The sequence below is a fragment of the Ornithorhynchus anatinus genome, chromosome 18 (genome assembly GCF_004115215.2).
Source record: "Ornithorhynchus anatinus isolate Pmale09 chromosome 18, mOrnAna1.pri.v4, whole genome shotgun sequence".
NCBI lineage: Eukaryota > Metazoa > Chordata > Mammalia > Monotremata > Ornithorhynchidae > Ornithorhynchus > Ornithorhynchus anatinus.
This window is the reverse complement of record NC_041745.1, coordinates 37,891,973-37,907,140: the sequence shown is the minus strand read 5'-3', so window position 1 is coordinate 37,907,140 and position 15,168 is coordinate 37,891,973. Positions and strand designations below refer to the sequence as shown.

The 15,168-nt window shown below is 38.9% G+C and overlaps 1 protein-coding gene across 4 annotated transcripts in view; it reads left to right on the top strand.

Moving 5' to 3' along the window:
• Positions 1–15,168, top strand: part of SLIT2 (slit guidance ligand 2) — a 310,193-nt gene that overhangs the window by 258,331 nt on the left and 36,694 nt on the right. For all 4 annotated transcript variants that reach the window (XM_039914653.1, XM_039914654.1, XM_029083488.2 and 1 more), the window contains 3 exons: positions 7,104–7,228; positions 7,393–7,490; positions 8,772–8,911. In XM_039914653.1, coding sequence (XP_039770587.1) covers positions 7,104–7,228; positions 7,393–7,490; positions 8,772–8,911 — 363 coding nt within the window. The remainder of the gene's footprint in view (positions 1–7,103; positions 7,229–7,392; positions 7,491–8,771; positions 8,912–15,168) is intronic.

Genomic DNA, 15,168 nt, shown 5'->3' with positions numbered 1-15,168 from the left:
CAGTAGATTGCATGACTCTAGACATCATTAACACTTTCAGTAGTGACATCCACATCTTTCTCTTTCATATTATATCACCAAGACAGGAAGATCATATTAGCTTGTACTGCTAGAAAATGGATCTAGGATTGGCTCACTGAGTCACATTCAAAATGTGGTCATCATTAGTTCAGCCCCAACTGTGGTCAGCGACCTACAGAGTTAAGGGTATTCCCATTAACCTAGCCGTTGACAGTAGAATTTATAGGGAATGTGACCATTAGCAAAATGATTCAGTGAAATAAAAATGGCGTTTGAACGGATTAAAACAATATCTCTCTCTCCTTCCCAAAATGTCACTCGGCACACAACTCTCCACTCGGCAAAAACTTCTGTTTTTCACGGCATCAATCAGAAACTCTCCACCATCAGCTCCATGTCTCTCTACCAGCCTTCCCCATCTTATGTAACTGCCCTTTTTATTGCTGCTTCCCAGTTATCACTCCTCCCAAGCTGACACTCTAACTGTACTTCACTTTTGACTTTCTCCTGCCAACCTACTTCAAATCCACCAACCCACAGCTCTCCCCATCTTCAAAGCTCTCCTGGAATCCCATCTCCTTCAAGTAGCCGTACTTGAAGTAGCCAACAACCACCCTTAGCACCTACATGAATTTATACCCTTCTTTAGGGTTTTTGCATATGTGGATATGTGTGTCTGAAATTAATCTCACATTTATTAATTCAGCTATTGTTTTCAGGCATAATCATGCTATCATTTTTATCCTCGCTCTTCCTCCTGCACTCTATTTGTAAATAATTTATATTTCTTTGTCTTTTCCATGAGATTTTAGCTCACTGAGGCCAGGAACCATTACTTTTGCTGCTCATGTACTGTCCTAAGCACTTAGTAAAGGGGGGTTTCATGGTCCCATTAATCTAGGGAAAAGAATGCAACTCTGGGTACCTGAAGTTCTTTGGTACCAATAAGACTCAGTTCTGTGAAGGCAGGGATCGCGTCGACCAGTTCTATTGCATTGTACTCTCCCAGGTACAGTGCTCTCTGTGTAATAAGCACTCCATAAATGCCATTGATTGACTGATTTCTTGGATTCGACCACCGATATCTGATCATTTGTCCATCTTGTCAATGTGATCTAGTGATCCTAGTGGTCTGAAAAATAGCCTCCTGTATTTTAACAGTGGTCTTAGAATTTGAGCTGCATCTTAGAAGCAGCGTGGCTTAGTGGAAAGAGTCAGGACTTGGGAGTCAGAGATCGTGGGTTCTAATCCCGGCTCCGCTGCTTGTTAGCTGTGTGGCCTTGGGCAAGTCACTTAACTTCTCTGTGCCTCAGTTACCTCATCTGTAAAATGGGGATGAAGACTGTGAGCCCTCTGTGGGACAATCAGATTACCTGTATCTAGTCCAGTGCTTAGAACAGTACTTGGTACATAGTATGTGCTTAAATACCAACGTTGTTATCATTATTATTGAGTAGTTAGCCAACTAATATTGGAGGGATTTGAGGTTAACTTTTGTCACAATTTAGCAAGGGAGAGTGGAAAAACATCTGATTGAGGTCATGCAGACAGAGTATTTTCTACCTCAGATTGTGCCCTTGTTCACGGTTCCCAGTTAACTTAGATGACTCTGGAATTGAAGGCATTCGGGGGGGCTTGGGTTCTTCAACCCAAAGGCATGGCCTGCCTAACCTATGGAGACTTCTGCAGGGTCCCCTCGGGGTTTAGCAGAATTGAGGAGTAATAGCAGAGTGGAAAACATGAAATCACAGAGTCATTCAGCAGTCAGAGGATGTTCAATCAATCAGTCATATTTATTGAGCACTTAATATTTGATCTAAGCTCTTGAGAGAACAATGAGGCTTAGTGGAAAGAGATAGGCTTGGGAGTCAGAGGATGTGGGTTCTAATGCCGGCTCTGCCATTTGTCTGCTGTGTGACCTTGGACCAGCCACTTAACTTCTCTGTGCTTCAGTTACCTCATCTGTCAAATAGGGATTAAAAGTGTGAGCCCCATGTAGGACAATCTGATTACCCTGTATCTACCCCAGTGCTTAGAACACTCCTTGGCTCGTAGTAAGAACTTAACAAATACCATAATTATTATCATTATTGTTATGATACAACAATAAATCACATTTCCTGGCAGAGATTGTCTCTCTTTACTACTGTATTGTACTCTCCAACCACTTAGTACAGTGCTCTGTGCACAGTAAGCGCTCAATAAGTATGATTGAATGAATGAATTCCATGCCCACAGTGAGTTTACAGACTTGAGGGAGGGAAATGTGGGCAGGGAATGGATCTATCAACTCCTTTGTATTGTACTCTCCCAAGAGCTTAGTACAGTGTTCTGTGCTCAGTAAGTGCTCAATAAATGCAGTTGATTGATTGATTACTTAATAGACCACATGAAATATGCTTGACAATTTCCTTATTAGTACCAGGAAGTATAGGCACTTTTAAGCATTGATAGTTAAAATTGTTCAGCATTGTCCCCATTCTAGACTGTGAGCTCATTGTGGGCAGGGAATGACACTGTTTATTGTTGTATTGTACTTTCCCAAGAGTACAGTGCTCCTCTGCACATAGTAAGCGCTCAATAAATACAATTGAATGAATTAATTATAGGCCATTACATGAAAATGATTTTATCACATCTTTTTTAATGGTTATCCTAGGGAGATGAGGGAGGTCAGTATTATCCAGAACCTTCAGCCAATGAAACTGAAATTGATGAACAGGCTCAATCTTAAAGGTTGTACTTTTACTAACTGGATTTGAGTTGAGTTTCTTCCCCACTTAGAGCAGGTGAAAATTGTTTTAAAGAGTTATTTGCCATCAGTATCGCCTTCTTTATGTGGAGGGAGAGTTTTCCTGTATCTTTGTAAAACTTTGAATTTGTTTTTCAATATTTGACATTGAGTTTTCAAAGACTTGGAAATGTGTTCATGAAAGTCATCAAAAGCAGGGTTCCTAACTGAAAGATACCAGTTTTTTTTCACAGTAGGAAAATGAATACTTCTGCTGAGATTAATTTCTATGAATAATTAGAGAACGGAATGATGTATTTTCATTTTTGAAGGCCTATTTACACAGCTGAATTTAAGTATAACTTAAAATTTTATTCAGATTAGGAAGTCTGCAAGTGGCTCTTACAAAACCTTGCTTTGGTCAATTAATAATTTTCATGCATTTTTACATTTGTCCTTTGCAAGGAGTTTGTTTTACAATGGAAGTTTTCAATTTTGATATGCAGTTTGTAAAGAAATAAAAAATCAATCTGATCACTCAGCTCACTAATCTCAGATCTGGAAAAATTTGATTTCCTCACTCCTTATTTATTGTGCCTAAGTCATCATCGTTTATAAACTGAAAATCAAACAAAATATCATGGTAATGGTTGGATTTTATGTGCCAAGCCAAAATAATAAAAGTTGATTAAAAAGTATAGTATTGTTCCAAAACTTTCAGATAGTTGGCAATATGGATAATAATAAGAATAATTAATAATAATAATAGTATTTGTAAGCATCTACTGAGTCGATAAAAGGGTAATCAGGTTGTAAACAATCTCTGCTACCACATGGGCCTCTTGGTCTAAGAGTTTAACCCAACATTTAAGTAGAGATTTGAATTTGCTTGGTCAAACTATGTTTATTTTCTTCCCTTAAGGAAAATTTTATAGCTTTAGTAACTCCATCTGTAGGAAAGGTAATGACAGATTTTTGCCATTGAAAGTATTATATTTTTAAAGTACTGAAATTCCAATATCTTATTTATATAGTTGATTCTCCGACATTCTTCTGCAAGTACAGTCTTATATGCTGCATTAAAAAGCCTACAAAAAAAAATAGAAAAATTTCCAAATAGTACCTTTTGGGTTAACCTTGCTTTTTCATTTTAACGATTTCTATAAATTGACTTTATTGGATCATGGTTGAAACTTCATTGGGCCCACTATAAAATACCTTATTTGTATTATTTTCCTCAAAATTCTTGTTTAAACATGATAGAATAAAGAAAAGAAAGCAATCATTGCAATGAGATTTCATGTTTCCAATAGAAACCTCATTTCATCTAATTGGCCTCTGTCGTAAAATGATTCTGACATACATCTTAAGTTGTCTGAAGCTTTTTGACTTCTATGCAAGGGCAGCAATAAAATATTTCATTATCTGAGTCACTTCTGGGAGATGCTTGAATGAGGACACACTCGGTTATGGTTAGAAAATTTTGGCCGAAGCTTTCGGTAATAAATCAAAATGAGGTGCTATTCTCTGTGGATGGTAGTTTGGTATCAGGTGCATAGTCAGTCATTTGTGTCCAATCAGCTTGCCTGTATATAAGATTTAATGGTTTTTGAGGCTTGACAGTAGTTCCATTAAAGATTAAGAAAACTGACACAGACAAATTGCCTTAACAAAAACTTTTTGTCCTTTCTCACTCTGAGTTATTAGTCATTTCTGGAGGCCAAGCTCCCTGTCTGTCCACGTGTGATTATAACACTTGTTTTTCAGGAGTTTCTTGAAGCTGATTCAGATATTAAAAAGCGTCAGTCAATGCAGTCGGGTTTGCTCTATTTCCGTTGTAAATAGGAACTGCCTTTCTCTGGCCACTGGATTTGCTTTCACTCTCTGATTCCCTCTCCGCTGGTTCAATATCCTATGAGGATTTTCTGAATTTTATTAACCTGGAAGTCACAAGGACCTGGGTTGTAATTCCGGCTCCACCACTTGTCTGTTGTGTGACCTTGGGCAAGTCACTTCTCTTCTCGGTGCCTCAGTTCCCTCATCTCTTAAAATGGGGATTAAGACTGTGAGCCCTATGCCAGCAGGGACTGTGTTCAACCTGATTAGCTTGTATCTTCCCCAGTGCTTAGAAGAGTGTATGGCACATAGTAAGTGCTCAACAAATGCCATAAAAAAGTTCTGAATTTTGAGATGGGAGAAGAAAGGGCGATTGAAGACAGACCTCTGAGTAATGGGAGAATGGAACAAGGGAGGTTTGGGGAGGAGTATTTTCAGGTGGGAGTATTGTTCGGCATCCAGTTGAAGGGAGTCAGAGAGGCAGGAGAACCAGGAAATAGAAGGACTTCTGTGGATTCAGGTATTTGAGAGGATGCCAGGTACCAGTGATAAAGGAGAAAGGGGTGCAGGTAAGAAATAAGAATTCAGAATTGGTAGTTGGGGGTGCAGGTAAGAGATAAGAATTCAGAATTGGTAATTGGGACAAGAAGCACATTGATCTGGAAAAGGGTAATTGACAGGGTTGATTCCCCACCTTCAAAACCTTATTTCAAACCTCTCTCCTTCAAAGAGCCTTTCCCGACTGAGCCTCATCTTCCCTACCCTCTTTCCTTTCTGTGTCATCTATGCACTGGTGTACACCCTTTAAGCCCTTGATAGTCATCCCACCTATAGCACTTCCGCATGTATCCTTAATTTATTTTAATGTCTGACTCCTAGACTCTCAGCTCCTTGTGGCCATGGAAAGTGTTTATTGGCTCTTCCAAGTGCGTAGTACAGTGCTCTGCACCACAGTAAGCACTCAATAAATGGGATTGATTCCCTCCTAACAGGAACTCTCTTCCCCTTCGTATCCAAATGACCACCTTTCTCCCTTCCTATAAGGCTTTCTCTTCCAACAAGGCTTTCCTGACTAACGTCTCATCTCCCCACCCTGTTTCCCCTCCTTCTGTCACCTATGCACTCTGTACTTTATTACTCACCTCATCCCCCCAGCACTTATCTACGTATCCTTCTACTCTGTTGCTTTCCATCGATGGCTTATTTTAATGTCAGTCTCTCCCACTACGTTGTAAGCTTCTTGAAGGTCGGGATTCATTCGATCATATTTATTGAGTGCTTACTGTGTGGAGAGCATTGTACTAAGTGCTTGATCATGTCTGCCAACTCTATAGTACTGCACTCTCCCAAATATTATATAATTATATACTTTATATTAATATCTGTCTCCCCCTCTAGACTGAAAGCTTGTTGTGGGCAGGAAACGTGGTTATCATTTTTTACTCTCTCAAGCACTTATTACAGTATTGTGCACACAGTAAGCGCTCAGTTAATATGTCTGAATCAATCAATATGTCTGAATCAATGAATGATTAGTACAGTATTCCACACACAGTAAGTGCTGAAAACATGCCTTTACTGATAGATTAAAAGATTGTCATGTAGACATTTGATTTGTCATTCTTAGTGGTCCAGAATTGGGAGAAACCAAGTGTTTAACGATCCTGTTTTATCATTCTTTGTGTAATTAGTTTTCCAAAGTTCTCACTCCCGAAACTCACAAGAATGTAACAGAGGTCTCTTGGTTGTAGCGTATTCTGAAGCGGGAAAACACAGCACATCACACATTGTGTGGCTTCTGTTTCTAATGAGTCTCTTTCAGCGTTCTAACCCCCAGCTTTTAAGCTTGTAGAGGTACTGACATTTCCGGAGAGGTAGTGGGAAGACAGAAAAAGAGAAGGACTCAGTAGCTGGGCAGCTCACCATCGGGGTTGCTACCCAGACATCAGAATTGAGCCAGGACAAACATCAAGCCTCCTATGCCCCTGTCTCTTGCTCTGCCAACAACAAGGAGGCTGATGAAAAGAACTCTTCCTGAATGTTTTCCCCTCTTTGCTTCCTCTCACCTCTTGGCTATTTTTCCCCTTCTCTCCCCACCTCCCTTTTTCTCCTCCATATCCCACTCCTCACCAAGAAAGGCAGATAACCCTCCTCCCCTCAAAAACAAAAAGAGAGGACCGGAACATCTTCACCACATTACGCATTACTGTATTTGTAGCTTTTATATCTATTATAAAAACAGTCTTCTGGAAGGCTGGAGTCATGTCTTTCTATGTATTATTCATTGTAGCCAACACACAGTGGTGTTCTATGAATATAAAATGATGTCGAGTCTGAGGATCCTGGATTTAATTTAAAAGTTGCTTTCACCATTTTATCTTTTAGAAGACTTTAGGCAATCCCACTTCTAAATAAAGCTCTCTCCCATTTTAATTGCTTGCTTTAAAAAAAAGATAAGAATGTGGACATTATTAATGTGGACAATCATGTCTAATGGGTCCATTGTGTTTTTCAGGTCCCGTAGATGTTAATATACTTGCTAAATGTAGTCCCTGCTTGTCGAATCCCTGTAAAAATGATGGAACCTGTAACAGTGACCCTGTGGACTTCTACCGCTGTACCTGTCCCTATGGTTTCAAGGTATGTAACAGGGTACAGAGAAGGGAAAGGGTTTGAAGCATATGATGATCCATCACAATGTCTTCATTGTTCCAGCTTTCTTCCTATGCATTATTTAGCCTCTCAATTTGCAGTCTACCTTGCTTCCTGAAATGTCTGTCTGTATTTTGTGGTTGTGTATTTAGGGTCAGGATTGCGATGTTCCAATTCACGCTTGTATCGGGAACCCATGCAAACATGGAGCCACTTGTCACTTGAAAGAAGGAGAAAAAGATGGATTCTGGTAAGCATTTTACATCAGTAACCAATTTAAGAAATCAAGCCTTCTGCATCTGAAACACTTGTTGAGGAGGAAAAGAATTTTGTCAATTATGAATTCTGGACATACCTGGGGAGAGAATCTAGGGGATCTCTTGGTAAGTATGAAGTTGCATTGTCCTCCTCCAACTTGTCCTGGAGCAATAAAAGCTCTAGTCTCCCTAGACTCACATTGCAGTTTAAAAACAAGAAATATAAAAAAACCCCAAATCCAACACATTATGATTAGTCAAGGCAGATCAGAGCAAGACAAAGTATTGGCTCTATTATGCTAATTAATAGCTGGCTAACCCCCTGCTGAAAGTCTCACATTCAGCTGTTATTCTGTGGATTACTTTAACAGACAGCATGTAAATGATAAAATGTAAATCCCACTGAAACAGAAAATTAATGATTCATTTCCAAAGCACTATGGCAGTAGATAAACATGCTGTGAGCATTTTTAATCTGGAGTTATTTAATCACACAGCACAATTACTCCAGATGTACTTCATGAATTATGAAATAGAGTTCTTTATTAAATGACTCTAATAATTTCACATAAGAATGCTAATATACTGCTCAAGCTTGTTAGAAATGCCACCTTTTAAAGAAACAACTTTTATTCTCGCAATTCATTAAGAAATTATCCTTACTTTGTGATCTAGATTCAGCCAAAGATTATTTTCCATTTTATTCAGGGTCAACTAAATGTAATCTTTGCCAGGTGAAAGTGTCTTAATCACAGTAAGTAGTGTACAAAGGATAAACCTATATGGGAAAAAAAAACCCCTCATGATGGCAGTATATTTTCTTTGAGTAATCTTAGCCAACCGTTCACTAATTATGGAGGTGCCTATTCTACACTATGAATGAGTACATAGTTTCATGGACGCAAAAGCAGGTATCAGAAAATATTTGACCTTGTTGAAAAAGCCACTTATATCTCTAGCTTGAAGATGCTCTGAAATATTCAGAGGATGAGAGTGTGTAGACATTTTCTTGAACATCTTTGAGTACTTTTTCATATTTGAAAAGGGATCTTTTGTTCAAGGCATTTTTCTAAAGATGGGCAATTGAAACATCACTGGAAAGTGTTTTGTGCCTTTGCTCATTTATGGTTTGCAAGATGAACGTTTAATTTAATGTTAATTTAACATTTAATTGGTGTATTAAATGCTCAAAAGTTTAACTTTTCTCACAGTGTTTGCCCCCACAGAGTTTTCTCATCGGAAGCGTGTGACTCAACTTTCTTTTAAATTTTCAGGTGTACATGTGCCGATGGGTTTGAAGGTGAAAATTGTGAAGTCAATGTGGATGACTGTGAGGACAATGACTGTGAAAATAATTCCACTTGTGTAGATGGTATCAATAACTACACGTGTCTTTGCCCACCTGAATATACAGGTAAGCCTGTTTAAAAACAAAAAAACCCACTTTAAGCCAGTATGTGTGTTCCAGGCATCAATGACAATGTGTATATTTAGTGCATCGATCAATCTGTAGTAATTAATTGAGCATCTACTCTGTGCAGAGCACTGCCCTAAGCACTCAGAATAGTACAATAGACTTAGACATGATCCGGCCCCTCAATGAGCTACAATCTACTGCATGTTTTTTTTAGTGTACAATATTTTGAAAAATTAGAACCATTCAACTCAATCCTACTGCCATTTTAGAGGGCTGGTAAATTCATGATGGGTTTGGAGTGTGTTGAAGCTATTGTTTGTGTTTCCAGCATATTTGTCTGGAACAGTCCAGCAGAGCTACATTTACTCACAGTTTCATAATATGTGACAGTCAAACACAGTGTAAATTTAAAAAAAAAAATACAATTCACCACACTCAGTGGTCTAATCATTTTTAAAGAAGCAGTCAGGTTAAATGAGAAAAATGTTTATGCTGACCAGCTCATCTATTATGTGAAAACTTTCCCGCTCACAATGGAATTGGTTTATCATACAGAATGATTTCCCCAGCCCAAACCCACAAATACAGTTTCTTCCTTAAAAAATAATAAGATGTATTTTCTATATCAAGTTGAAGTTTTACCAGAAGAGTTCACCAATTCACTCCGAGGGAGGGTCCCACAGTCCTAATGTCTTCTGCAGACATGACCAAGTCTCGATGTGGAGTGGTGAACTACTCGAAAACTTAAGATAGAAGGAACTTATTTAATGCTGATCAACAGTTCAAAGCTTTCACTCATGAGTTGCTATATGAAACTTCTCTACTTTTTCATGGATAAGGGAACCTGCCATAAAGTTAAGTCAAGCTGATGACTTGTCTCTATCTCATCAGTACCCTATGCTTCATTGAGTTTAAAGTTTGGCGGCTGTGCACTTTTTTTTTAGACTATCAGCTGTATATTGAAATATGATGCTCTTAAAATAAAATTTTAATTTGTGTGTGCTGACAGTCAATCTTGTATTGCTCAAGAGCTGACTCATCAATCCAGGGCATTTATTGAGTCCTTATTGTTCATTCAATAGTATTTATTGAGCGCTTACTATGTGCAGAGCACTGTACTAAGCACTTGGAATGAACAAGTCGGCAACAGATAGAGACAGTCCCTGCCGTTTGATGGGCTTACAGTCTAATCGGGGGAGACGGACAGACAAGAATAATGGCATGCAGCACACTGTATTAAATACTTGGGGGAGTATAGTACAACAGAGTTGGTAAACATGTTACCTGCCTCCAATGAGCTTATAGTCTTCAACATATGACAAAAGATTACAGCTCATTGTAGTAAAAAGGAACTGGAAAATAATACCGTATGGGAAGAGCACCATTGTTTTGCACCTCGGAAGGGTCACATTTTCTTCCCTTCCAGGTAAATTGATCAGGGTGCTTCCATATTTCAGAGATTGAAGCTGCACTGTGTGGGAGTGGAATAAGTTGTCTTCAGAATATTCAATGTCAATTCTATGTAGCACCTTTCCCTTTCTATTTCTGTGAAAATAACTGGTATTACTTTGGGCAATAACAAAAACACTCAATTCACATTCTCCTTTTCATATATCTAGCTCAAGTGATGAGAATATTTGGAGCTTATTTTGGCACTCTGTTTTTCATTTCTACCTGACTTCCAAAATTTCTGTTATGACAGTGTATTGCCAAATAAATGGCTGGCAGTAAAACAACTACAGATCCATAGACTGGGGAATTGCCAAGTAATCCTTTTATTATGTCACACCATGGGGAGGTCAGACTCTGACCTTCCATATATGGATCCATAGGAGTTGTGCTGTTGCTGGATAGAGCATAGAATTTGCTGCCTCTCTAATGTTCCTTGTGGGTCCCAGAGTATCTCGAGGTTCAACCATTCTGGACTCTCCCAGTGAAGTCTCTGAGCCCGTGGATGGCACGGCAGAACCATAAAAACTGGTATGGATCACTCAGAGAAGGAATGTCCTGGCTGGGGCTGCTGTGGAGCTGGAAAGGGGTCTGGAGGACCCATAAAGGGTAGCTGACTTTCCAGGCCCTCCTGGAGGTTCATCCCAAAATAATTTAAGTTCATTTCAGTTCAGAGTTTTCACTTGTGGGTTTATATTTGAAGCATCTCTACTTTTTCGTGGATAAGTCAACCTGCCATAAAGTTAAGTCGAGCTGATGACCTGTCTCTATCTCATCAGTACCCCCTGCTTCATTGAATTTGAAGTTTGGAGTCTGTACACATTTTTTTTAAAGACTATCTGTTCTATATTTAAATGTGATGCTCTTAAAATTTCAACCCAATCCCTAGGTTCGTCCCCAAAGAATTTCAGTTCTTTGGGGACGAACCTAGGGAAGCTTCTCAAAGGAGATAGCAAGTCTGGAGCCCATTGAATCACTAGCCTTCTTCCAACTTAGATCAGTTGAGGACACATGGAGCCACCCTAAATTAGACCCACAGCCTGGAGGTATCAGAACTATCTCCACCCTGATGGGGAATAATAATAGTGATGGTGGTATTTGTTAAGCGCTTACTATGTGCCAATCACTGTTCTAAGCACTGGGGTAGACACAGGTTTATCAGGTTGTCCCACAAAGGGCTCCCAGTCTTCATCCCTATTTTACAGGTGAGGTAACTGGGACACCGAGAAATGAAGTGACTTGCCCAAAGTCACACAGCTGACAAGTGTCAGAGCTGGGATTAGAACCTCTGACCTCAGACTCCCAAGCCTGGGCTCTTTCCCCTAAGCCAAGCTTCTTCTCTAATTGATCAGGACCATCCCGAACCCTGGCAGGTGGCCAAAATTTTGCTTGCCAACTGGCCAGACAAGTTCTCTTGAACCCAAAGTCCCTCGGATTTTTTTCTTGTTTCATTTAAAACCTCGATTCAGTCATTTAAATCCAAGTCTCTTTATGCCTTTGAATGTCTTCTTCATCCTGCATTTAAGATCTGGTCTCTTCAAACAATAGAAATGCACTGCAGATAAATGTCAAGGTATTTTGCAAAGCCTCTGGTGAAATAATGGCATTAAATGCCTTTTAACTTATTTTTTAAGACATTCTGACTTTTCAAAAATAGTGAATGCTCAAGCTTTCTAAATTATCCTAGACTGACATCAGCGGTGGCTTGAGAGTGTTTACTTTTGCAATATCCCCTCATCTTTTACCAATAGCATGATCATGATGTGTACATGTCTTCAAAAATTGTTGACTATTCTCCTATAAAAAAGAATAGTGAGAATTATGATAAAGGTTTTCATTGAGTGCTTACTATCTGCTAAGAATTGTGCTAAACCCTGAGGCAGATACAAGAGGATCCCTTCATACACAATGCCTGTCGCATTCCGCATGGGGCTTATGGTGTAAGTGGGAGAGAGGATGTATGTTTAATTCTCACTTTGCAGAAGTGAGAACTGAGGAACAGAGAAATTAAGTGACTTGCCCCAAATCAAACAGCAGAACAGTGACAGATCTGGGATTATAATGAGGCTCTCATGACTTCTGCTCCTGTGCTCCCATTTGAATTTTGAAATTATCCTCCTAATTTGGAGCTCTTATCTTTGCTTCCATTCTCTGGTGGTCCTATCCTTTCACTTGTCTCCTTCCCACTTTCCCCCAGTGTCACAGATTTTACTGTTGGAGTAAACTTGCAAAGCCTTTGGTGTTCCAGAGTCACGGGTTAACAGAAGCATTTCAAGGACTGGATTTTGATGAAAGATTTGGTTGTGTTAAATTGGCATGGGGTTACTTAACCAGCCTGGCCCTCTTTTCCCGTTCACTTTCCTTCCGCTCTCCCCCAAACACAGATCCCACATATATGTGTGTGTTTATTTTTTGCCTTTATACTAAAATCTGCGAGGGCTCTGTGTCCCTTTACAAAATTAGCTCATTTTATGAGATATCAGGCTACCATCTGTTAAATCTGAAATCAATTGAACATAGATGAGCATTTAATTATAGGTAAGTATAAATTAGGCCCAGGGGTTTCATATCCTGCCTCATCCAAGCCTGCAGTTAAGGAGGAATTTCTTTTTTTTTTTTAATGTGGTTGTATTGTTTTAAACTTACCTTTGGAATGCTGATTAACGAGCAGGGGACCTGGAAACAGAATCTCTGTTCAGCTTGGGGAATTAAATAATGTCGCTATTGTTTAAAAATCACTCAAGTCACAAATTGCTTTTTCTTTGAACATTTTTACTCTGAATTCCAAAGCATGATGGAGAGACAATGAGTGAAGCAAGGAAAATGACATGAAGACCTTTGTAACTTCATAATGTAAAAGGCTTTCTGTTTTGTAGAAGTCTTAGTGGAAATGTAATCAATGAGAGCTGGAATTCTGGAGTCAAGGAAATGGCAAAATCAAGTGACAGTGAAGTCAGTAAACATGGAAGGGAAAACCGGGCTGTCCAATTCAAATAGAATTTTAAAAACAAAAATGAGCCACTACTCTGAAATGGATTTTTAATTATCGTTTGTTTAATCCCAATTGGCCAAAGCATCACACAGAATACTTTTTCCAGAGTGAAAGAAAACTATCTCTTGTCCTTTCTCTCCCCAGGATTTGACAAAAAATATTTCACTAGGGTCATACTTTCTTCATGTAGTTTCTCATCCCAAAAGTGTTCTGTGAAGCTGAAGACGTTAGCAATACTTAGTTGCATGCTACAAGAGACATGAATGTTGGCTTCTGTGGTATCAGATTGGTCTTTGAAATGACTGGTTCTTTGAATTCTGAGTTCATGTTTGTATTTCTAAATGAATTATATGTATTGAACACTTACTATATGCAGAGCACTGTACTAAGTGCTTGGGTACAATATAACAGAGTTGATAGACTTATTCCCTGCCCTTTTCAGAATGTAGGGAGGGGAAGGGGAGTATGCTTTTGCATCGTGAAATGCAAAATCACTTTTGGTATTTCAATTTTAGCTTGGTATGTGTTTTGCAATCCGGTTTCAAATCTGTTTGGAAAGACCAAGTCATCTCTTAGAGGTGATTTTTCAAAACATTTCTTAGGCTGCAATAGCTCAAAACCCACTGAGCCAAAATGAAATTTGTATGTGTAGCTTCCCTGCAATGTTTTGAGAATCGACACCTTTGTCGAACTGCTGGTGTTGACTTAGGTGCTGAATCGAAAAATGTGCTTCCTCATATTTTCAAGCAGGCAGAATGCTGTGTTTGTTCCGTCAAGATCATGTTTCTTAATTAACACTAGTTTTACAGTACCTCGGTCAAATATGGTACAGATATTATATGCTCTTTCATTGTAGTAGGGTTCAACCAGAAAAGCTTATGTAAAAATGCTCTGACCTGAACTCTGTGATGGTCTTTCCAAAGGTGAAACACCTTGGATAGAGCTATACGATGTCCCGCGTCCTTTTAACTTTTACCATTTCCGCACTTCATGTAGCCATCTCATCATTCTTTTTCAAGTTCGTAAACTTATGCATGTCCACTTCTTCAATAAATGTTCGTTCTAGAGGAGTGAAAGAGCTCATTTAACCCATTATCATGAGTTGCTAGAGTCCCCTTCCCTTTCTAGAAATGGATCTCTTCCTGCAGGTGGTGACACCTGGGTCTTATGTGATTTTTTTTGTGTGTGTGTTTGTGTTTTTGCCCTGCTGGAAGTAAAAATTTGAAGCTTGCTTCACTTTTCTATGTCAACCTGGCATCTCCGCTGCTATAGTTGTGCGTTGGCTTATTGTGCTATGCTGTTGTATTACAATGTAAAAAAGTCTCTTGTCTCTTCTGTCTTTGTCGCTGCAAGCTGCTAATCTGAATGAGGTGGAAAAAGGTTAGTTGTCTTTTAAACCCTATTTTCCTTTCGGTTTTTCTCCTTTCTTTCCTTGAAAGGTCCATAAATTTCCATGGGTGTGTGTGATAAGCTAAACAAGATGATTAAAATTGATAAAGCTTCCATCTGAATTTCAAATCAGGCAATTAAGATACTTGAAGGTTTGGGTGTCAGACACTTTATAGGAAAATTAACAGGCTTCAGTAGTGTCTGTACTATAGTTTAAGAGAAAAACACTTCTGATGTAGTAAATTACTGGAATCAATAATTGTCACAGGTTATGCATGAGGTTTTAAATATCTAGCCTAGGTGGGTGTTTGGTTTTTACTAATTTCACAATGGATGCTGTAAAGCTAAATAAGCCTGCAAATGAAAAAAAGTCTTTGGAGAGTCAAAAGGCAATTTAGTGACATAGTTTGGGTGTTTTCATGTT